The sequence below is a fragment of the Lampris incognitus genome, chromosome 6 (genome assembly GCF_029633865.1).
Source record: "Lampris incognitus isolate fLamInc1 chromosome 6, fLamInc1.hap2, whole genome shotgun sequence".
In the NCBI taxonomy this organism is placed as follows: Eukaryota; Metazoa; Chordata; class Actinopteri; order Lampriformes; family Lampridae; genus Lampris; species Lampris incognitus.
In genome coordinates, this window is record NC_079216.1 from 57,291,871 (window position 1) to 57,315,992 (window position 24,122).

A 24,122-nucleotide genomic window follows, 5' to 3' on the forward strand; every position below is an offset into this window, starting at 1 on the left:
AACATCTGAGAAGTTACGTATGGAAATTCTTTGGGTTTTGGGCTGTTAATGGGAAAATCGAAGAGAGAATATATCCACACCTCGGGAAGATGGCTCAGAGATACCTCGCCGTGCCAGGGACATCCGTGCGCTCTGAGCGTGTCTTTTCTGATGCGGGAAACATAGTCACCAAAAAAAGGAGCGCTCTCGAGTCTGAACACGTGGACGCTTTGGTTTTTCTCGCAAACCACTATTAGCACAACTTCTTATACTACTACAGTGAGTAGGACTCTTGATTTTATTTTTTTAAGCCCCGTGGGTCATGGATAATTTACTATGCCTATGTTACTTACGGTAAATTCGTTAACACCATCTGGCCTTTTCCTAGTCAGATTTATTTTACTTGTATGTTACTTAGAGTAGGCCCTAGTTAACATCATCTGGCCTTTTCCTAGTCAGATTTATTTTATGTTTAGGGGTGCTCAACAACAGTTTTTGGACTAATATGTGCGGACAATGTGCTGGAGTTGTATGTTGTCATAAATATGCTGTTAATAAAAACACGGGCTACAATAGACTTACTCTCTCTGTATTGATTTTTGGGGGTGATATGCAAATTCAAGGTATTCGAATGCCATTCGAACCTCAGTGTGTAATATTCGTTATTCGTTCGAGGCCTATTTTTGGCATTCGTTCACAGCTCTAAATAACAACACAAAAAACTCCATATACACTGACCAGCCAAAACATTAAAACCACTGACTAGGTAAGTGAATGACACTGATTATCTCATTAAAATGGCACCTGTAAAGGGGTGGGATATATTAGGCAGCAAGCGAAGAGTCAGTTCTTGAAGTTGATGTGTTGGAAGCAGGAAAAATGGGCACGCATGAGGATCTGAGTGATTTTGACAAGGGCCAAACTGTGATGGCTAGATGACTGGGTCAGAGCATCTCCAAAACGGGAGGTGTGGGGTGTTTCCGGTATGCATTGGTCAGTACCTACCAAAAGTGGTCCAAGGAAGGAAAACTGGTGAACCGGCAACAGGGTCGTGGGCGCCCAAGGCTCATTGATACATGTGGGGAGCGAAGACTAGCCCGTCTGGTCCGATCCCACAGAAGAGCTACTGTAGCTCAAATTGCTGAAAAGGTTAATGCTGGCTATGACAAACAGGTGTCAGAGCACACAGTGCATCGCATCTTGCTGCGTAGACGCACATCGGTCAGAGTGCCCATGATGACCCCTGTCCACTGCCGAAAGCGCCTACAATGGACATGTGTGTCAGAACTGGACCATGGAGCAGTGGAAGAAGGTGGCCAGGTCTGATCAATCACCTTTTCTTTTACATCATGTGGACAGCTGTGGGCATGTCCATCGTTTACCTGGGAAAAAGATGGCACCAGCATGCACTATGGGAGGAAGGCAAGCTGGCAAAGGCAATGTGATGCTCTGGGCAATGTTCTGCTGGGAAACCTTGGGTCCTGGCATTCCATGTGGATGTTACTCTGACATGTACCACCTACCTAAGCTTTGTTGCAGACCAAGTACACCCTTGCAGGGCAACGGTATTCACCAGTTGTCCTTCCTTGGACCACTTTTGGTAGGTGCTGACCAATGCATACTTGGAACACCCAACAAGACCTCCCGTTTGGGAGATGCTCTGACCCAGTCATCTAGCCATCACAATTTGGCCCTTGTCAAAGTCGCTCAGATCCTTACACGTGCCCATTTTTCCTGCTTCTAACGCATCAACTTCAAGAACTGACTGTTCTTACTTGCTGCCCAATATATCCCACCCCTTGACAGGTGCCGTTATAATGAGGTAATCAATGTTATCCACTTACCTGTCAATGCTTTTAATGTTTTGGCTGATTGGTGTGTACTTTTTTTTTTTTTTGCTTCTTCACTTAAAACTTTGCAACCATCATTTTGATAATAATAAAATCGTTAAGCAACATTCATTTAAGATTTAGTAAAAAGTTCAATTGTCCCCAAGTCAACACACTATCCAACAAGGTAACAAATTTGATTTTCCAAAGTCCAAACTGCTCTGCAAATTAAGCTTCATAACAATCTATGTGTAGAGTACCATTATACCATATAATATTCTGGACATGCATGCGGTGATGTACACTGCAACCTTTTTTTCCCTTTTATTTCTGTCAAGCAATACTTCAGAACCACTTTTTCACAAAACCTCCACAAGAAATCTAATCATGTACAAAACTTTTTGGTTCACTTGTCATCAGCAGTCCAAGACATTTGAACTGGTTGGGCCCTTTTGAACAGAACACAAATTTCACAAGATATCATTTGACATTGATAGAGCAGAGCAATAACCTGATGGTCTGTAAGCAGGTCCACGAAACGGTGCACCACATCTTCAACTCCTGGTTCTGATCGGCTCCGGTTATTAGGAACCGCCAGAATGGAACACTACAGACAGAGAAATGAGACAAGGGGTGGGGGAGAGGGGTTGGTAGGGAGAAATCTGAGCATTGGCCTCAAAAGGAATGCAAATGAGTCACCATTTCCCTTCCAACAGCAAAAACTGTTGGTCTGGGTGTGTGCACTCACTCTGGGTCTTGTTTCTTGTGGTTGTCGCAAAAGAGTAAGCAGGAAAGAGGATGTCCTCCATGAGGGAGCCATTCATGCAGACACCTATAGGTAAAAAGTTAGAAAAAAGGGAATACAAGAAGGAGAGAGAAAACAGCGAGAGTGGAAGAGAATGACAGAAAAATAATAGCTACTTCATTAAAATGTGTATGATGGAGTTTTTCTTAATTTTGCTTAGGTATCTCTTGGTAGGGAAAACTTAAAATCTGCATTTTTAAGTGCAAAGTACATAAATATTTACTAGAACTCCATTAAATGCAACCACTGTCTGACCGCTTGCTTCTATGTTTACCTGGGCTGGTCCTGTCCACCCTCTATGTAAATCTGCCAGAACTTGACATATCCATCATGGCTGGCTGTAGCCAGGACTGTCCCATCTGGAGAGAGAGCGCCCTCACTGACTCGCTGGAGAGACAGACACATGAAACAGTTGTTGCAAAGATATTTAGACACAGCGCTACACTAACTCAAAGGTTTTCTCAACTACAAGTAAACATGTATATCACTAAGGTTACAATCTGTAAAGTGAGAGTCAAAAGATTTTCCTTTCTGAAGACATGCCAAGTGAAATAAACCATGGAAATGAGTAATGTCTTATTACTGGACTACAGAGTAAATACTCAAAAACCAGTGTTTACCCTAATTACCTCTGTAAGTAAGCCTTGGTTGGGCGGTAGGATTAGGTATCAGGAACCAGTTTCAACTTGGAACCTGTTCCTCATTTTCAAAATCTAGGCATCACTTAAGAAAGGCAAGTTCCAAAGCAAATTATCCATTCCTAGAAATCTAGCTTCAGGCGCACTCACAAAACATGTGAAATGCGCCGAGCTTTAAAATGTCCATAAAATAGTTTTTCTACTGCCAGGACCTCTTGTAAACAGTCTACAACTGACACGGCAAACATTTTAAAGTGTGGCTCAGCTTCACTAAACAAAATTTTGATAAAGCAAACCGCTAACTATTTACAGCAGCATGATTTAAATCTGAAATTTATGGTTTTCGATGTCTGTCCCAGTCCCAACTGGACTGAGATACAATGAGAATGGGATTCAATAAGAGGAATCCGAACTGATCAAATCCAAACCACACCTAATCCAATGGGATAGGCACACAATATAATCATTAGAACTGCACTGAAATGCAGAGCTTCAATTTGTTAAAGCCACACCAGGAAATCTTGTGAGAACGGTCACATTTGTTGTAGCTTTACCAAGAGGTGGCAAAATCCTTCAATCCTATTCTCTTCCACTTTCTCTGAATGCTGTGGATAAAAAGCTTTCAAGGCCAAGGGAGTATCAGAGGGGTAAAAAGTGTCTCGGTTTCAGACGATTCAATTTCTTGTCTCCTACCCCGGTGTGTCCCCTCACTGTGATGAGGCCGTCCTTTAGCTCTGAAGCATCGACAGGCCAGCTGCTATTGTTGGCACGCAGGACCTCCAGATCCCACACCTCAGCCTAGAGGGAGAGAAAGACATAATTAGTGGAGAGTATGGAAAAATTCAAGTTGGATAGTACAGTGGAAGAAGGCAATTGATATAGGGAGCCACTTCACACAAATGTGCTACATTTGATATACAGCTTTAAAAGTTGATCTTATTTCCTTCTACCAAATTAAAACATTTTTACCACTGCTAACCAGTCAAATTCTGGTGTATTTGACTTTGGCTGTAATTTTTTACACTACCAGGCATTACGGCGGGTGACTAAGCTTTATTCCAAGGCATTATTGTCCTTTGAAAATCCTGCTGATTGATAGAACGATGAAAGTGGTTGGAGATTTTGACAACCGACCATTGTTACTGGCTAGGAGTAAAACCTGAGAGGATTTCATGGGTCAGCTCATTAAGTAAAGCTGCCAATCTGCCCAAAAAGTACCTCGCAGTAAAACAAGCAAGTGTCTCAGAGACTACAGACTGTCTAAAAGGCCTGTCGTGACAAGCATTTCTACGTGAGATGTCGATACCCTGTCTTCATGTAGAAGGGCCAGGGTTTGGCTCGTGTCATCCTGGTTCTCGTCACTGTCGTCCAGGATGAAGGGGCACCAGATGAGACGGTGGTGGGAGTTCAGAGGCATGTCGCTTGGCTGTCGGATATGGACAACTACTTGGTCACTGTGGGGAACATGGGTCAAGGAGAATCATGGTAAAAGAAGGGGAAGTCTTGAAGAACATTAAAGAGTTTTTCCTGCGATTACTGTGGCAAGTTTGAGATGGCATAGGATTTTTTTCCCTTTATTACAACATATTTGCAGGTTTTTGGTGCTAATCCAGAAATGGCTAATCCTGCGCTCACACCGGCAGCGACAACAAGAGGCAAAGTGGCTGAAAGTCATTCATTTCCAATGGTCTCTAGGCTAAACTGAGCGACATGGCGCAGACAGCCTGATGACAAAATCTCCATGACTTGGCAACAAAATTTTTTTTTTTGAGAAATGTTCAAATTTAGGAAGGGGAAGCAGGGCTTGACTCAGGTTGTGTTCAGCAGGGGAGGGGAACTGTTGACCCGGACTGGGGATGTTGTCGAGCGGTGGAAAGAACACTTTGAGGAGGTCCTGGACCCGACTAACACGTCCTCAGTGGAGGAGGTAGAGTCTGAAGACTCAGGGGAAGCCCCACCCATATCCATGGCAGAGGTCTCTGAGTTAGTTGAAAAGCTCCTCAGTGGCAAGGCACCGGCTGTGGATGAGATTCGCCCTGAGATGCTGAAGGCTTTGGACATTGTTGGGCTATCTTAGTTGACACGCCTCTTCAGTGTCGCGTGGAGGTCAGGGACAGTACCTGTGGAGTGGAAGACTGGGGTGGTGGTTCCCATATTCAAAAAAGGGGACCGGAGGGTGTGCTCCAATTATCAGGGCATCAAATTGCTCAGCCTCCCTGGGAAAGTCTACTCTAGGGTGCTCGAAAGGAGGCTCAGACCGATTGTCGAACCTCAGATCCAGGAGGAACAATGTGGATTCCGTCCTGGCTGTGGAACAACGGACCAACTCTTTACCCTTGCAGAAGTGCTGAGGGGGGCATGAGTTTGAGTTTGACCAGCCAGTCTACATGTGTTTTGTGGACTTGGAGAAGGCTTACGACCGTGTACCCCGGAGGAGTTGCTACAAGCCGTCTGGTCCTTGTATAACCACAATGAGAGCTGTGTCGGCATTCTTGACACAAAGTCAAACACATTTTCGGTGGGTGTAAGACTCCGCCAAGGTTGTCCTTTGTGTCCGTTTCTGTTTGTGATATTCATGGACAGGATCTCAAGGTGCAGCCAAGGTGAGGAGTGTGTCCGTTTTGGGAACCTCAGAATTGCATCTCTGCTCTTCGTAGATGATGTGGTTTTGTTGGCTTCATCAGAATGCGACCTCCGGCGCGCACTGGGGTGGTTTGCAGCTGAGTGTGAAATGGCCGGGCTGAGAGTCAGCACCTCCAAGTCTTACGCCATGGTTCTCTACCGGAAAATGGTGGATGGCTCCCTTCGGTTTTGGGATGAGTTGCTGCCCCAAGTGAAGGAGTTCAAGTATCTCGGGGTCTTGTTTACGAGTGAGGGTAGGATGGAGCGGGACATTGACAGACGGATTGGTGTAGCATCAGCAGTAATGCAGATATTGTACCAGACCGTCGTGGCGAAGAAGGAGCTGAGCCGGAAGGCAAAGCTCTCAATTTACCAGTCAATCTTCGTTCCAATCCTCACCTGTGGTCATGAGCTTTGGGTAGTGACCGAAAGGGTGAGATCGCGGATACAAGCGGCTGAAAGGAGTTTCCTCCGTAGGGTGTCTGGGCTCAGCCTTAGAGATAGGGCGAGGAGCTCGGACATCTGGAGGGAGCTTGGAGTAGAGCCGCTGCTCCTTCGCATCGAAAGGAGCCAGTTGAGATGGTTCGGGCATCCGATTAGGATGCCTCCTGGGTGCCTTCCTTTGGAGGTTTACTGGGCAGGGCCAACTGGGAGGAGACCCCAGGGTGGACCCAGAACTCGCTGGAGGGACCACATGTCCAATCTGGCCCGGGCACGCCTTGGGATCCCCCAGGAGGAGCTGGAGGGCGTTGCTGGGGAGAGGGACGTCTGGAGTGCCCTACTTAGCTTGCTGCCACCGCAACCTGACCTCGGAAAAGCGGCTGAAGATGAGATGAGATGTTCAAATTTATGCAAATAAGCAGCAAGAGAGTTGAGCAACGGCCAATCAAGGGGCAGATGTGTTCCTCTCATATTGTTTTGCCGTGACACATTTTCTTGCACTTTAGTTCCTATGTTCGCATTGTAGTTCCCATAGCTGACATGGAAGAGAAAATGATTGCAGCTGCTGCTGGCTTCCCTGTCACGATATGTTGACCATTAACCTTTTCAACCATAAACTGGATCGCCTGAAATATTTTAATTGGAAATACATGCAACAAGGTGTGACTTGATGTTAGATGAATGATATATTAAAAAAATGCAAATGGGCTACCAATCAACATTGCATGAACATGCATGCGTGTGTGGTTGGTTTTTTTCTTCTTTTTTTTTTTAAAAGTTAGATAATTTCCATCGGGAGGAAAAACTTGTCAGACTTATCACCTAGTAATGGATTTCCACGGGACAACATATTTGCCAAGATGGTGTGAGATGTGACCATAATAATTGTTGCGTGTGTCTATTTCTCACTATTGACCCCTCATTCCAATCGGCACCATCGTTCACTTGGACCTGATAGGGCAAAAACATAACTCAGGCAGCCCACAGTATAACACACCCGAACACAACTGTCAATGCTTCAGTACCTTTGCTGCACTGGTGAGTGCTGCAGTGAGTAATATATAGTTACAATATTTATTAGTGTGTACTTTTTTTTATGCAATACATTTGAAGCCCACTTCCTCAAAACTACGTTAGCGACGCCCACAAGCTGGCTGCAAGCGACAGCGACACAGCAACTTGGCAACATACAGCTAAAGTCACTGCCAGCGTGAGCGCAAGGTAAGGTAAACATTTTTTTTTCTTTTGCGTTTTGGCAGGTTGTTTGATTAGGCTTTTCATAACATCAGAATGATAAATTGAGACATGAGTCCCTATAATTTTTTCAAGCTATTATAGTAGATGGTGGAAATAGTTGCATATTATACAAACATTTGCAAAAATGTTGTGGGAATTTTAAATTACAAGACAAAACAAAAAACAAAACAAAAAACCCTGAAACCATATAATTTATATGGGGAACACAGGTTCAATGAATGATGCACACACAAGCATCACCAGACACAGTACCTTCTTGTAAGTGTACACACACAAAACCGTAGTTCCTACCATCTTCATCATCAATTAGTCATCCATCTCACCAATCAGCCATTCCTCCCATCAATCCATGCTACAAAGCACCAACATCCTTCCCAGCACCCTCAACCTGAACAGGATACAGTATCTTGTTGCTAGAGCAGGTGAGCTGCCAGACAACCAGGTTGCCAGCTTCGTCGACACAGCCGAGGAGGGAGGAGTCAAGGTGGGCAAAACCCAGGTCTGTGACGGCCCCGGTGAAGCCCTTGAGCAGGGAGCGCTCAGCCAATACCAGGCTCAGTACACGAATCATAGCATGGTTATTGGCCCCTAAAGGAAGAGATGTTTATTTTTCAGAAAAAAAGCAATAAAGAAAAAGTCTGGACTTGGGGTACTACAATAAACAATCACAAAATACTGATGGTATTACAAAAACAGAGACAGATTTTACTCCAAGGGGACCAGTTGCTCTTGTGATTTAGTATGAATAACATTTTGAAGTGTAACACAATAAATAAAAGTCAAAAAAAATTTGTTAGCATAATTAGAAAGCAGTGGATTGTGGAGGACATGCCCAATTATTGGGTTACTGGCAATAATATGGGCAGCTTTCTCTTTCCTCAAACACACTGCAGACCAATGGTAAGTAACAAATGCACACAACTAGCACATTATCATCATATTACAGGTTAGGTAGTACGATTCATCCAAATCACTTGAATGAGCTTGTAACACAATGCTTTTTTTTTCTCCTCGTATTTCCCCCCTCCTTTTTCTCCCCGATTGTATCCGGCCAATAACCCTACTCTTCCGAGCTGTCCCGGTTGCTGCTCCACCCCCTCTGCCGATCTGGGGAGGGCTGCAGACTACCATATGCCTCCTCCGATACATGTGGAGTCGCCAACCACTTCTTTTCACCTGACAGTGAGGAGTTTCGCCAGAAGAACGTAGCGCATGGGAGGATCACGCTATTCCCCCAATTCCCCCTCCACCCAGACGGGCGCCCCGACCAACCAGAGGAGGCGCTAGTGCAGCGACCAGGACACATACCCACATCCGTCTTCCCACCCGCAGACATGGCCAATTGCGTCTGTAAGGAGCTGACCAAGCTGGAGGTAACACGGGGATTCGAACAACCGATCCCCGTGTTGGTAGGCAACAGAATAGACCACCACGCCACCGGGACGCCCACACAATGGTGTTTAAGAGTTGATCTGCAGTCGACATTATAATTTGATGTGAGACATGCAAGCCAACAACTTTGAGTCAAACTCTTATTCAATTTCTCCTGCATGCCATTAAGCATGAACATTATATTGAGAATAAATTTCAACTTTACTATAACCTGTCAGCTGCCTGCAATGAAGTCTCTTTTAAACCCTTAGTCTAAACAATATCTGTGCACAGCTGAAGCCTGAGTAATTTAACTGGATGATTTTGCACCTTTTTCAGAAGTTGGAAAGTGAGTTAAATGAAATTCACTGAGCAAAACATTTCAAAATGTGATATAAGGAACAACGCAAAAAGACAAGCCGAGATTGTACAAAGAACAGATAAATGGAGGAAACAATGAAGTGTGGCGGTATCTATGCTGCACAGTGTAACAACAAATGAGAATTCATTGGCACATGTGGAAAATTGTGTTACTTGGTTTCTTTTACGTATCACTTCAACGATACTTGCGCCAGTAGTAATGAACCAGTGCCTCTGGGAAAATACCCCGTCCATCACAAAGCAGCTATCAGAAAATTACTAAGTCATTATCGAGAAAATACGAAAATGTAGAGGTTGACTTATAAAATAACAAACTCACAGTGTCATAGAGCCAAAGCGATACAATTATTGGGTCAACGCATGTAAGAACTTGGTAGATTATTTAGGTTCAGTAGGTTCACTGAAGAGACCAAGGCGGTCATTTGGACCGTTTTGGATTTTCAAAGTTAAATAACTTTGTGAGAAATATAGACCTGCCACTCCCTGAATGCTCCTAAAATTGCATTCATTGGCATAAAAATGAGTTTTAGATCAATTGCACAAAAAAAGTTATAAGATCGACCTAAAATGACCATGAGCGGTCAAAATGACCGTGCATAATTTGCATGTCATGTCACTATTTATGACGTGTGTTGTTCATGTCATTTCCTTCGTAACATTCAGTTCTTTTTTTTTTACATTTCACATTTTATAGGCCTTGTTACGTTTGTTATATTAGCAATATGTGTTTTCCACTTTGTTTTTCAGGTATTATTTCAAACATGTCTGGGTACTACATCCATCATTTCAGACGCACCATGACTACCACCGAGGCGTTGCAGTATTTTAAATTGTCTGAAAAATAGTACTGTAATGATCATGGACGTGTAGACTCGCAAGCTTCTTGGCTAACGGGTCAGACACTTTAGTCGACTGCTTAAAGTAGTCAGTCGCCTGTGGCGCGGGAGACCCGGGTTCGTGTCCCGGCTGCGGCGGTTCCCAGCTGCCCCCTGAATTCGCTACAATATTAAAGTTGTTAAAATGTTAATTTTGGTGTCAGTCATTTCCTAACAGTCATACTAACATATGCAATGCATTAGTATGTCCGGTGGGTATTTATCTTGACAGAATATAGAGTTTAAAAACCGGCAGCCATTAGGTAGGAGTGAAATCCTGGTTGTTCTAGTGTTAACACACGATCTAACGAAATGGGGAGCGTCTCGAACCGTGAAGGCCGTATCCAACGATTCGGAATTTGATCCAGTATCATCCCACCCCTAACGTTAATGTATGTCTGCACTCATCTGACCTGGTCATCATCCTTTTCACACCAAACAAGGCTCCATCTAACAACACCATTTTAACACTCTTGCCTCTGTGATCCTTTGCTGTCAATTCACATATTTATCCCTCTGGATTATCTGGAATCTGATAGTGAAGTGTCGACACACATTTCTTCATTTGTTACTGTTAAGTTTTAAATGTGAGGAATGGTTACAGGCTATGGGGCTTTTCTAAGAAATGTTGTTTCAGTAAATACTGGTCCAACTTCAGAGTAATTCAAGATGGTGACAAGAGTCTTTAAAAGCAGTACCACCACAGAGACCTGAAACAACAAGGTAAAAAAGAACCAAGAGTTAAATTACACTGAATTTTATTAAAACCCTGAAAGTCAAGAATTAACGAAGCTCCAGATTCCTGAACTGCCAGGCCCCAATCGCCATCAAATCATCAAGCTTTCATGTACACCACAATTAGTTCCAGCAACGTCGAGTGCCAAATCCAAAAAGCAACGTTTCAAAGGAGAGACTCTTACGGGGAACCTGGATCATTAGCCAGTCTGGGTTTGATATATTGCAACTTTGAAGTCAATAAGTGATGTGAGAAATTATGGCAACTTTTGACGAGGGGTTCTGTCAAGGACCATACATGATCAAAAACCAATGCTAATCCCTTCCCACATAGAGGACAACCTCACTTTAATAAACAAGACTAGGTTAAAACCTAGTATATGGCTGGACTGTGTATGATCAATGTTTGAAATTGTGACCAATTTGTTACAGGGATGGTCAATAGTAGTGGCTATAATGTGAATTCCTGGATATTAAATGTTCATCTGCAATTTTCTGTGGTGGTTCCAGTAATATTTGTTGTTGTTCTTTTGTGGCTCCCCCCCTTTTTTCCCCAATTGCACTTGGCCAATTACCCCACTCTTCCGAGCCGTCCCAGTCACTGCACCACCCCCTCTGCCGATCCGGGGAGGGCTGCAGACTACCACATGCTGCTTCCGATACATGCAGCTGCTTCTTTTCACCTGACAGAGGAGTTTCACCAGGGGGACATAGCACGTGGGAGGATCACGCTATTCCCTCCAGCCCCCCCCCCCACCCCCAAACAGGCGCCCCAAATGACTAGAGGAGGCGCTAGTGCAGCGACCAGGACATATACCCACATCTGGCTTCCCACCTGCAGACACGGCCAATTGTCTCTGTAGGGACGCCCGACCAAGCTGGAGGTAACACGGGGATTCGATCCGGAGATCCCCGTGTTGGTAGGCAACGGAATAGACCGCCACACCACCCAGCGCCACAAATACCAGCGCTTATAGCCACACGCAGCTGGAGGGAAAATTATTAATTGGCCATCGTCTAATAATTTTCCCTCTAACTGCGTGTGGCTATTAGCGCTGGTATTTGTGAATTTAACTTTTTGCAATGAGGCTCATTTGCATAGGAAGAGGCCAATTTTGGGCCAAATGTATACATATTACCTCATTTAAATTCAAATACGTGCAAATAGCATTGGAGCACCGAGACACTATTTGCAGGTGCTTTGAGAATTACACGGCTTCTTTTAGTCTTATTTGTGCAGGTTTAGCAGCCGCAAAAGCTGCGCAATCCTTTTGTGAATTCGCCAGTGAATGTTTTGTCCGAGTGATTGTTATTTGGGGTCATTAACTGTGCACTCTCCCTTATGTCTCTCAGTGCTCGGCCGACCAGTCGTGTAAGTTCAGTGACGGTGGTGGTCACCTGATTCAGTGGTCCAATCGTGTCTAACATGATCGCTCGGTCAGTCATGCTAATGTGGTCGCTCAGGTCCAACCAAAAACACATACCAAAGTCAAATCCAGTTAAGAATTTGAGCTGTGGAAGACATGTGCTAAATTCTGTCATCACAGTCTCATTTACAAAAGGATTACATGAACTGCAGGATAATCAAGGCTCAACGTTTTCGGTTTTTACCTATTTTCACCGAAAAATACCCAGATTTTTAAACTGATTTTCACCTGGACTTTATGTTTTCACAGATCCAAAAGTTGTTCCTGTTCATGTGAGGTTGTGTAACAGTGTCCTCTTGTGGCGAAATTTGGCATGCTAGATGGCTTTGAAAAATAAAAACCCGAAAATGCTGAGCCTTGAGAATAATTAACTAACAGATATCAAAAACACAAGTGTCATCTGATGATAATTTGAACATGAATAAGTCAGTGCATTTGAGTCCAGCATATTATGAAACCGTTAGAAGGCACAGAATAGACTGGCTATCTTTGTGTTCAATACTTTTGGTAATTTTATCTACTGGCCCTCCCCCTTTACTACTACTAGTACCTTTGGCTGCTCCCGTTAGGGGTCACCACAGTGGATCATCCGTTTCCATCCCTTCCTGTACTCTGCATCTTCCTCTGTCACACCAGCCACCTGCATGTCCTCCCTCGCCACATCCATAAACCTCCTCTTTGGCTTTCCGCTTCCCTGGCAGCTCCATATTCAGCCCTCCCCCTTTACTCTGTATCTTAATTTATAGGCCTTCTAATTCAGTTAGTTTTATCTCTTGAGTTTTCTGACCTTTTATCTATCGTCATGCCAAAATATGACAGGGTGCTTATTCTTGGCAATTTTAATATTCATGTGTGTTGTCCTTCCCATTACCTCACCTCACATTTTTTGGATCTTATAGACTCTTTTTAACCTCATTCAATCTGTTAAAGGGGCCACACATTCCAAAGGCCACATCTTAAGACCTTGTTTCATCTGGTTTCTCTCTCAAATGTCTTAATCTGGTGGATATGCCTGTATTGGACCAAAAACCTGTCATTTTCCAAGTCCCACTACAGCTCGCTACTCCTAGTCACGCTCTCGCATTCTCAACGCTGGCTCTGCAGTTAAATTCTGTGATGCTTTTAATTTATCATCCTTTAATGCCTCTTTATTCCCCCTCAATCCAGATGCACTATTGAATTCATTCAATGATCAGTGTCTAGCCATCCTCAACCAAATTAAAACTAGGAAACAAAAATCAAATAACTTCCCCTGGCTGAATGATTACACTCATGCCATTAGAAGACTCTGTAGAAAACCAGAACGACAATGGAAGGTCAACAAGCCCAAACAAGCCCCTGTGCATCATGTTCTTCATAAATTTTATGTCCATTATAATTCTGTTATCCTCTTTCAATGTTGTATTATGTAAATTGCGTGAACACAACATCCATTGCACGTTGTCCGTCTTGGGAGAGAGATCCCTCCTCTGCTGCTCTCCCTGAGGTTTCTTCCTATTTTTTTCTCCCTGTTAAAGGGGTTTTTTAGGGAGTTTTTCCTTATCCAATGAGAGGGTCTAAGGACAGGATGTTGTGTTGCTGTTAAGCCCACTGACGCAAATTTGTAATTTGTGATATTGGGCTATACAAATAAAATTGATTTGATTTGAAATTAGCACTTAACACACTTAAAAACCAAATGTTAATTTACCAGAAGGCAGTTAAGGATGAGAGATCAGCGTACTTCTCTGAACTAATATCAAGAAATAACCACAATCCTAAAATTCTCTTCAGGGTAATTGATTCTGTTATTAATGGTCCCTCCACTTCTCTTTTTGAACCTGATGTTGAGTTGACTGAAAAATTTCTCACTCATTTTGTAAATAAGGTGGAGAATATTAGGTCCCAAATCCAGCCAGGCTCTTGCATTCATTCCATTCCCCATGTTAATTCTGCCGCTTTCACCCAGTTTCAACCAATTACAACTTCAGCGATAGACAGCACAGTCTCCAATATGAACTCCTTCCTCCTCCTGCATCCAAGATATCATTCCCACTAAACTGCTCAAGGAGGTATTTTCAACCATCAGCCCCATTATTCTGCAAATTCTTAGTAATACTCTGGCCTCTGGTTCTTTTCAAGACAGTTTTAAGCATGACATTGTTCACCCATTGCTGAAGAAACCTAATTTAGATCCCCTGTCCCCAAGTAACAACAGACCAATCTCCAAATTGTCTTTACTATCTAAGGTTCTACAGAGAGTAATTTCTTCTCAGTTGACTTCTTTTATGAACATCAATACTGCTTTTAATAGATTCCAGTCTGGTTTTAGAGCACTTCATAGTTCCAAGACAGCTCTAGTTAAGGTCACTAATGACCTGCTGCTGACTGCAGACAGAGGTGACTGCTTGATTTTAGTTCTTTCAGACTTAAGTGCTGCCTTTGACACGGTCGATCACAACACCCTCTTACATCGCTTAGAGACTTGGGTTGGCATCAAGGGCTCAGCTCTTGGCTTATTACACTCTTACCTCACCAACAGACCTCTTTCTGTTGTTCTGGGTAACTCTACCTCCTCGGTGGCTCAGTTGAGTTGTGGTGTCTCTCAAGACTCAGTTCTTGGCCCCCTTCTCTTTTCTATATACATGCTGCCCCTTGGCCAGATCATTCAAAATCACGATGTGCGCTACCATTTTTATGCTGACGACACTCAGTTACACATGCCACTAAAACCCACAGATCCTAGTGCCCTAGCAAATCTCCCAACTTGACTCTCAGACATTAAATCCTGGATGTCCGAAACTTTTCTCAAATTTAATGACAAGTCAGGTCACTCTGTTCGGTCCCGAAAACTCCAGCCATTTTGTTACTAATCTTGGTGGTCTGTCGGGTACTCTTAGCACTAGAACAACCGGGATTTCACTCCTACTTGAAACGACCATGGCCCATCACAATGACGGACAGTTTTTAAACTCTCGTCTGTCAAGATAAATACCCAATTGAGATATTAATGCATTGCATACGTTAGTATGTCTGTTAGGAAACAACTGACATCAAAATTGACATTTTAACAACTAGAATACTATTTTTAAACAATTTAAACTTCAGAGACACATGGTCAAACTTGAATAGCAAAATTGAAAAATTCAAGTATATTACCTGAAAAACGAAACGGAAAACACATATTGCTTATCTAACAAACATAACAAGGCCTATAAAAGGCGAAATGTAAAAAAAAACTGAAAATGACTATTGAAACAGTCCCAAACAGCGACCAGAACTTAAAAACTACTAGAACGACCATGGGTGGTCAAAATGACCACCATGGTTTTTAAACTCTTCTGAATAATTAGGAAAATCTATAACTTTGACTGATATCACAAAAAAACCTCACCCCCATATCTTCTATCATTATTTTGAGTGCTACTAGATTTTTGAACTTGCTAGAATCTCTGCAACGAAAACAAAAGCAAAGAAAAAGAAGGGCACATCCATGGCTGTACCACAGGAGGCGAGCGAGTCCACAGGACTGGGCTTTCAATAACACTAAGGAAACTGTGCTCGAGAGAGTGGTTCATAGCTGCCAAAGCCAGGCATGACCATTAGTATTGCCTGTCAATTAAAAAAAACAAACAAAAAAAAACAACTAGAGTCTTGTGGTAACTTTAGCTCCCCTCTCTAAGTTGGAAATCAAACCTAAACCTTAATAGTAAAATTAATAATAGAAATACCTCACATCCAGTGGCCCACAAAAAAGCCAAATCATTAGCACTCAGACACTGTCTACTAAAAAGTAAACATAAGTATTGAGTTTTTCCTTTGTTGGCAGGCAATCTAAGAAGTCTCACCTCTGATGGCATAGGCCAGGAAGGAGTTGGACACAGCTATGAGGTTACCATAGTAGTACTTGTGTTCCCAGTCGTACTTGGCTACAGGCTGGATCTTGACCTGAAGAAAACAGAAATCCATTAATAAAAATCCAATGCACTCAGAGCACCAAAAACCCCTTTACTTGACATGTAGATATTTGAAAGGAAATCCTTATTTTGTATGATCAAAAATGGAACAAAAATTTGGCGCAGAGATGGAAGCCACCCACTGAGGATGCAAAAGTCCGTACATTCTTATTGCCGGTCCCAAGCCCAGATAAATGGGGAGGGTTGCGTCAGGAAGGGCATCCAGCGTGAAACCTTTTCCAAATCAATTATGCAGATCATAAATCAGATTTCAATACCAAATCGGTCGAGGCCCCAGTTACCAACGACCGCCACCTGTACGATAGGCCAGCAGGGTGCCGCTGGAAACTATGCTACTGTTGGGCGAAAGAGAAGAGGGGGAGGGCATGTCCAGAGGCAGCAGGAGAGGAGGAAGGGTAGGAATGTGGAGGTGTGAGTCGGAACTTTGAATGTTGGCACTATGACTGGTAAAGTGAGAGAGGTGGCTGATATGACAGAGAGAAGGAAGGTAGATACACTGTGTGCAAAACACCAGGTGGAAAGGGAGTAAGGCCAGGACCGTCGGAGGTGGGTTCAAACTCTTCTACCATGGTGCGGATGGGAGGAGAAATGGGGTAGGGGTAATTCTTAAGGAAGAGTATGTCAAGAGCGTGTTGGAGGTGAAGAGAGTGTCGGACAGAGTGATAAGTATGAAGCTGGAAATGAAAGGTGCGATGATGAATGTTATCAGCACATATGCCCTGCAAGTTAGGTGTGACATGGAAAAGAAAGAAGAATTCTGGAGTGAGTTGGATGAAGTAGTGGAGAGTGTACCCAAGGAGGAGCGTGGTAATTGGAGCAGACTTCAGAAGGTGATGGGTAGGTATGGTGTTGAGGAGAGGAATGTGGAAGGATAGATAGTAATGGATTTTTCACAAAGGATGGAAATGGCAGTGGTGAATAAATATTTCACTGAGCGGGAAGAATACAGGGTAGTGTATAAGAGTGGACGAAGGTACACACAGGTGGACTATATCTTATGTAGGGGGCACAATCTGAAAGGGACTGGAAACTGCCAGGAGGTGACAGGACAGAACATAGCTAGGCAGCATTGGATGGTGACCTGTAGGATGACTTTGGAGATCAAGAAGAGGAAGAGAGCGAAGGCAGATCCAAGAATCAAATGATGGAAGTTGAAGAAGGAAGATTGTTGTGTGGAGTTCAGGGAGGTGTTAAGATAGGCACTGGGGTGTTAGTGAACAGTTCCTGGATGGCTGGGCAACTACTGCAGATATAGCGAGGGAGACAGCTGGGAAGGTACTTGGTGTGTCATCTGGACAGAGAAAGGCAGACAAGGTGACTGTGGTGGAATGAGGAAGTATTAGAAAATATACAGAAGAGGTTGGCAAAGATAAAGTGGGATAGTCAGAGAGATGAAGTAGACAGGAGTACAAGAAGATGCGGTATAAAGTGAAGAAAGGTGGTGTAGGCAAAGGAAAAGGCATACGGAGAGTTGAATGAGAGGTTGGACACTAAAGAAGGAGAAAAGGACTTGTACCGATTGGCTATACAGAGGGACCGAGCTGGGAAGGATGTGCAGCAGATTAGGGTGATGAAAGACAGAGATTGAAATGTGCTGACAAGAGAGGAGTGTGTTGAGGTAGAAGGAGTACTTTGAGGGGCTGATGAATCAAGAATATGAGAGATGATGTGCAACAGCTTAGGGTGCTGAACGATAGAGATGGAAATGTGCTGACAAGCAAGGAGAGTGTGTGGAGAAAGTGGAAGGAGTACTCTGAGGAGCTGATGAATGAAGAAAATGAGAGAGAGAAGGTTGGATGACGTGGGGATAGTGAATCAGGGAGTGTCGTGGATTAGCAAGGAGGACGAGAGGGCAGCTATGAAGAGGATGAAGAGTGGAAACGCAGTTGGTCCAGATGACATACCTATGGAGGCATGAATATGTTTAGTAGAGATGGCAGTGGAGTTTTTAACTAGATTGTTTTACCACACTCTTGGAAAGTGAGAGAAAGCCTGAGAGTGGAAAAGAAGTATTCTGGTACCGATTTTCAAGAATAAGGGTGATGAGCAGAACTTTAGTAGCTACAGAGGTATAAAGTTGATCAGTCACAGCATGAAGCTATGGGAAATAATAGTGGTAACTAGGTTAAAAGGAGAGGTGATGATTAGTGAGCAGCAGTATGGTTTCCTGTCACGAAAGAGCACTACAGATGTGATATTTGCTTTGGGAATGTAGATGGAGAAGTACAGAAAAGGTCAGAAGGAGTTACACTGTGTCTGTGGATTTAGAGAAAGCATAAGATGGGTGCTGAGAGAGGTGTGGTATTGTATGAGGAAGTCAAGAGTGGCAAAGAAGTATGTAAGATTGTTGCAGGATATGCATGAGGGCAGTGTGACAGTGGTGAGGTGTGCAGTAGGAATGAACGATGGGTTCACGTTGGAGGTGGCATGATATCAAGGAACAGCTCTGAGCCCTTTCTTGTTCGCAATGGTGATGACAGGTTGACGGACAAGATCAGGCAGGAGTCTCTGTGGACTATGATGTTCACGGATGACTGCTATCTGCAGTGAGCAGGTTGAAGAGAGCCTGGAGAGGTGGAGGTATGTACTGGAGAGAAGAGGAATGAAAGTCAGTAGGAGCAAGACGGAATACGTATGCATGAACAAGAGGGAGGACAGCGGAATGGTTAGGATACAAGGAGCAGAGGTGACAATGGTAGAAGAGTTTAAACACTTGGGGTCAACTGTTCAACGTAATGGGGAGTGCGGAAGAGAGGTAAAGAAGAGAGTGCAGTCAGGGTGGAGTGGGTGGAGAAGAGTGTCTCGAGTGATTCACAACAGAAGAATACCAGCAAGCGTTTAAGGGAACGTTTATTACAAGATGGTAGTAAGACCAGCTATGTTGTATAGTTTGGAGATGGTGGCACTGATGAAAAGACAGGAGGCAGAGCTGGAGGTGGCAGAGTTGAAGATACTGAGATTTGCGTTGGGAGTGACGAAGGAGGACAGGATTAGGAATGAGTATATTAGAGGGACAGCTCAGGTTGGATGGTTTGGAGCCAAAGCAAGAGGCAAGATTGAGATGGTTTGGACATGTGCAGACAAGAGCTGCTGGATATATTGGGAGAAGGATTCAGAAGATGGAGCTGCCAGGCAAGAGGAAAAGAGGAGGTTTATGGATGTGGTGAGGGAGGACATGCAAGTGGCTGGCATTACAGAGGAAGAAGCAGAGGACAGGAAGAGATGGAAATGGATGATCTGTGGTGGTGCATCCTTGGGGGCTGTTTGGAAAAGGACAGACACTTTCAAAAAATACTTGACAAGTGAATTGATGAACCATCTGTCTATCACAGGCTAACTTCAACCAATCAGATCAAATCCAACTCTTGCCGAAGCCAGTCAGGAGAAGAGCGGAAAAAAATTTTTATTGAGAAAAGCCTTCAGTAACATTCTTGGCTCTTCTTTCTAGAAGACCGAAACAGGATTTTTAAGACCGATACTGATTTCGATATTTCAGCATCTAAAAGTCTGATAATGATATATCAGCCGTTATTTTTTTTCTCTTCCAGAAACACTTTTTTTTATTTATTTAATCTTTATTTAACCAAAAGAGTCCCGGTGAGATTAACAATCTCTTCTTCATTGGAGACTTGGCCAAGACTGGCAGCAGCATAAATAAAAACACATATTTGCAAACAGAAAATACAAAAGGAGACCCAAAAAAAAAAAAAAGGGAAACTCACATTTCAAAAGAGTAATTTCTAGGAGTCGGTGGTGTACCCAGGTAAATTAAAAACATTGACATCCCAAGAAATCTAAAAGCATTTAAGGAGATTAATTCATTGAGTTTCAAATCATTCTGTTATGCATTCCATGCCAAGGGTGCAGAATACACAAATGCCCTTTTTCCAATTTCTGCCCGGAGATAAACGCCTCCCAATAAACGTGTCCAGATGAACTGATTCAACTTTCTGAGATTTCCTTACCTGGACTATTGAGCATTTATCACGACACTTGTAGTATGCTATGTATCTATACTAGACTGACTAGTTCTCCACCATATTCTCCATCACACACACATCCTTCATGGATGAGCGGCAGAGCCAAAACTTCTTTTAAGGAGAAGGATGGGTGGACGCTATGGAGAAGCCATTTGGTGACCCATAAAGAAATGTTTTGAGCTGAAAATACGGGACAATAACTAACCAAATAAGGAATATGTCAATTAAAACATTCATCAACAATATCTTTGGAATAGTAAGATGGTTGGTTAGATGAAGTTGAAAATGATATAGCATGCCTTCAAGGCATATGAAGTATAGCAATGCAAGTGGCATTACAGGATTGAGTTGTTTGGTTATGTAAATGCCATAATCAGAATAAACTCATTTTTCACAAGTAGTGATATCTTCCCAACACTAGTTTCTAATATTAGACAGAGACCGAATTAGTTTATATACAGCTTTGATACCATGCCTCTGCACAGAACAAATCAGGGCTGTCCATAAGGGGGGGAAAAGGAGAACGCTTTCTGGGGCCCAGCTGCTAGGGGGGCCCATGAAGGCCAGCAATAACCATGTTCATCCTAAATATAAGCAATGATAATGGCAATACTTGCTACTGAGTGTGAACTGGCTAAACAGATGGCTTTAAAGACATTATAAATGAATCCAGTAAGACAAGGAAGATGACTGTGTAAGAAGCAAAGATGAAGCCATAAGGTAAGAAATTGCATTTTCTACTATGAAATGTGTAGTGTAAGTGTAGCAGATCTTTGTTGACCTTGGTGTGTTTTAAGTGTGTCCAAGAGTTCTATTATGGTGTGAGTGTGTATGTGTGCCTATGTAGCCCGTTACTGAGTAAGTCTCTCTGAGTTTGCATGTATGTGTTTAGTAGTAGAGAGAGCACATGCATGCGTCGATGAGCATAGCAGATGAGGGGGCCATTCACTGGACCTTTTCAGGGACCCAGCCATTTCTGTGAGCGGGCCTGGTAGAGTTACACAGGTGTAGATGAACTACAAAGACAGCACAACCAAGTTTATAACTGGGGAAACATGATCAATTCTGCTTGTAACCTACAGTAGAGGGGAACTGGCACATAACCATTTATTTAAGTGTCTCACCTTATTACTCCCCCGAGCCTTGCTGTCGATGCTCGAGTCTCGACTGGCTACAATCTCCACGTTGTTAGAGACAATGGAGATACAGGTGGACCCATCGTCACCAGAAAGGCAGCTGAAGTTAAAGCACAAGCGTCCGGGTGTTAACATACTCAGTATTCAATCAGAACCTATCCGGGGGAACAGACTTGGACCTCAAACAGGTGGGCTTTTCAAACAGCAATGCGCATTATCAACACACAATAGTGATATGATCGGAATTACCACGGGGACAAAAAAGGTTGTTAAATGCAATGCAGCAGCCTTGCATGAGGCCATCTCACTCTGTGCTCATATATGGAAGGGGATTCATTGTGACTTGAGTCTGAAGCTACCTTTTCCCCATTCAGACTCACATTATCTGACTCTCTTGAGTATTGTTCATGTCTGCTGCACTAGGGTCAGTGGATTCAGCCATGGTTGACCTGTCACCAGCTCCCAGAAGGCCTGCTGCCCCCAACAGTCCATTTAGCTCTCCATTGAAAGATGACTTTCTTTGGCTGTCATCTGACTGGGTATCTGAAGAGAGAAAAATACCCCGTAAGTGAAGGTTCATGTGGAGTTACCCTGTTGCAAATAATCTTATTTACAATGGTGCAAACAGGTTCTCTGAAATTAATTACTTTGAATTCTTGTCCTTTCATGTACTTTTTAATGTAGTTCATATGTTTTACTTTTTATAAAAACATACCACAGACATTAACACTATATACAATTTAAGAAGATAAAGAGTAAAGTTAAGTCAATTCTATTTGTATAATAATAATAAATTAAACTTATATAGCGCTTTTCTAATACTCAAAGTTGCTTTACGATAAACGGGGTGAAACAATTAGACAGATAAACATAACAGACGTAGAGGGGTGGATGAGAAGGGCTACGAGAGGGAGAAGCCACACAACGCCTGCAGTGTAGCCCAATATCACAACGATTGACAAACTTGAACAAGTGGGAATGATTTCAACCAAGCAGATTGGTGCAATGCAAGAGATTTGCAAATTAGCTTTCAAAAAACATACATCAACCGTTTAATGTTTCTTCAAAAAAAAAGTATTTATTGAGCATAATTGAGTAAAATAATTGGTGTATATATATATATATATATATATATATATTTCGAATTGAGTGATAAATTCCACAGCACTGCTCAAATCAGGGAGTTTGCAGATGCACCCATTTCATTCAACTATGACAAAGCTGATACTGGCATACACCTATTTTTAATATGTAATTATTCTTTCAGAAACTATAAAACCAAATTGCCAAAAAAGATAATTTGTAGTCTTAGAAGGCTTTCAGAACAATGCCAAAACTACTTGTTGTAGTGGCTATTTCACATTTTATGACAAAACTTGAAAAATCAAGATTGGGTTAAAAGACATATCAAAGCAAGTCACTCACAAATATTTGTCATCCTCCAACCACACAGAACGTATATGGGACGGTCGGGCACATTACACAATGAAATATGACTGTAAAGCTATACCAAAAAAAAGGTAATTTTTACCAATCAATCCGAGTTCGGAAATGCCTCCAACGCTGCCTAGATTGCTGGATCGGGTATCGGTGCGTACGCGAGTCTATGCAGCGATCCGATATCGCCTAACTTATTAGCCCCGAAACGGCATCAACTTTAAGATACGTTTCTCCTAGATAAAACGGCCGTTTGCCCGGGAATCAATTCTTCTTCGCCGCTCCAAAACAGCCTACAAAGCAATTTGCGCTGCGTCGCAACGGGCAGCTACTGTTTTAGAGCGGCGAAGAAGAATTGGTGACGCGTCATTTAGTGTAACGCTTGCGAAATGTCAACATTTTGGGAACATTTTACACTGCAAAATCCCACCAGTAAGGCGGCAACGTGTACAGTATGCAAGGCTTTAGTTTCGAGGGGCGGCACCAGCGTTGCCAGTTTCAACACCAGAACTCTTATAAAGCATTTGAAGACGCATCACGCGAAAGAGCACGATGCGTTCAACGGGGCAAAGGGGAAACTAAAGCACGAACTGCAGCAGCGGCGGCACGTTGGAAACCGCATCCCAACGACGCCATAAATTCCACAGACAGCCCAAAACAAAGATAACTGACAAACTTGTCGAATTCATTGTTCTGGGCGACCAACCCGTCGGTCGTCGAAAACACTGGATTTCGCCACTTACGAGTCGCAAATACATCTCCAAAACTGCCCTCCCCAAGCTAGACGAGACAGTGAGGGGACACGTGTCGTGTAGGCTAAAAGACGCGCAGGTCAGTAGCTTTATAGCTGACATTCGGAGTGCCAACGTTTGCCCAATGTCTTTGCGCAGTTTAACTGCACGCTGCGTGGACGTGGCTTCCACGTTTGCTCTTCAAAGCGCGGCGCTGCAAGCAAACGAATTCCCCGGCTCATATACTGGCATGGCAATTAGCCGCAACGGTTGAAGGGACGCTGGTAAAACGGAGCATCCCCCTGCCCAATGTTCATGTCGTTTTGCACACCAACACAAGCAACACGAGGAAAGCCAAGGACTAGATGGACGTGTCGAGTTTGGGGATGCTTCACCCACACGATCCGGCTGGTAGTGCACGAAGGGCTACCATCACAGCGAAGTGTGAGCGATGCGCTGGCAAATGCTAGAAAGATAATTGGGCACTTAAAACACTCGCCATTGGCTACTACAGGCCTGGAG

General features: G+C 43.3%; 1 protein-coding gene across 3 annotated transcripts in view; it reads right to left on the reverse strand.

Moving 5' to 3' along the window:
* edc4 (enhancer of mRNA decapping 4) overlaps positions 1-24,122 on the reverse strand; it is an 89,535-nt gene that overhangs the window by 58,426 nt on the left and 6,987 nt on the right. For all 3 annotated transcript variants that reach the window (XM_056281483.1, XM_056281482.1, XM_056281481.1), the window contains exons 2-10: positions 21,813-21,975; positions 21,421-21,532; positions 16,188-16,287; positions 7,973-8,159; positions 4,558-4,705; positions 3,945-4,049; positions 2,888-3,000; positions 2,557-2,640; positions 2,320-2,415 (exon numbers count right to left, since the gene is read on the reverse strand). In XM_056281483.1, coding sequence (XP_056137458.1) covers positions 2,320-2,415; positions 2,557-2,640; positions 2,888-3,000; positions 3,945-4,049; positions 4,558-4,705; positions 7,973-8,159; positions 16,188-16,287; positions 21,421-21,532; positions 21,813-21,975 — 1,108 coding nt within the window. The remainder of the gene's footprint in view (positions 1-2,319; positions 2,416-2,556; positions 2,641-2,887; positions 3,001-3,944; positions 4,050-4,557; positions 4,706-7,972; positions 8,160-16,187; positions 16,288-21,420; positions 21,533-21,812; positions 21,976-24,122) is intronic.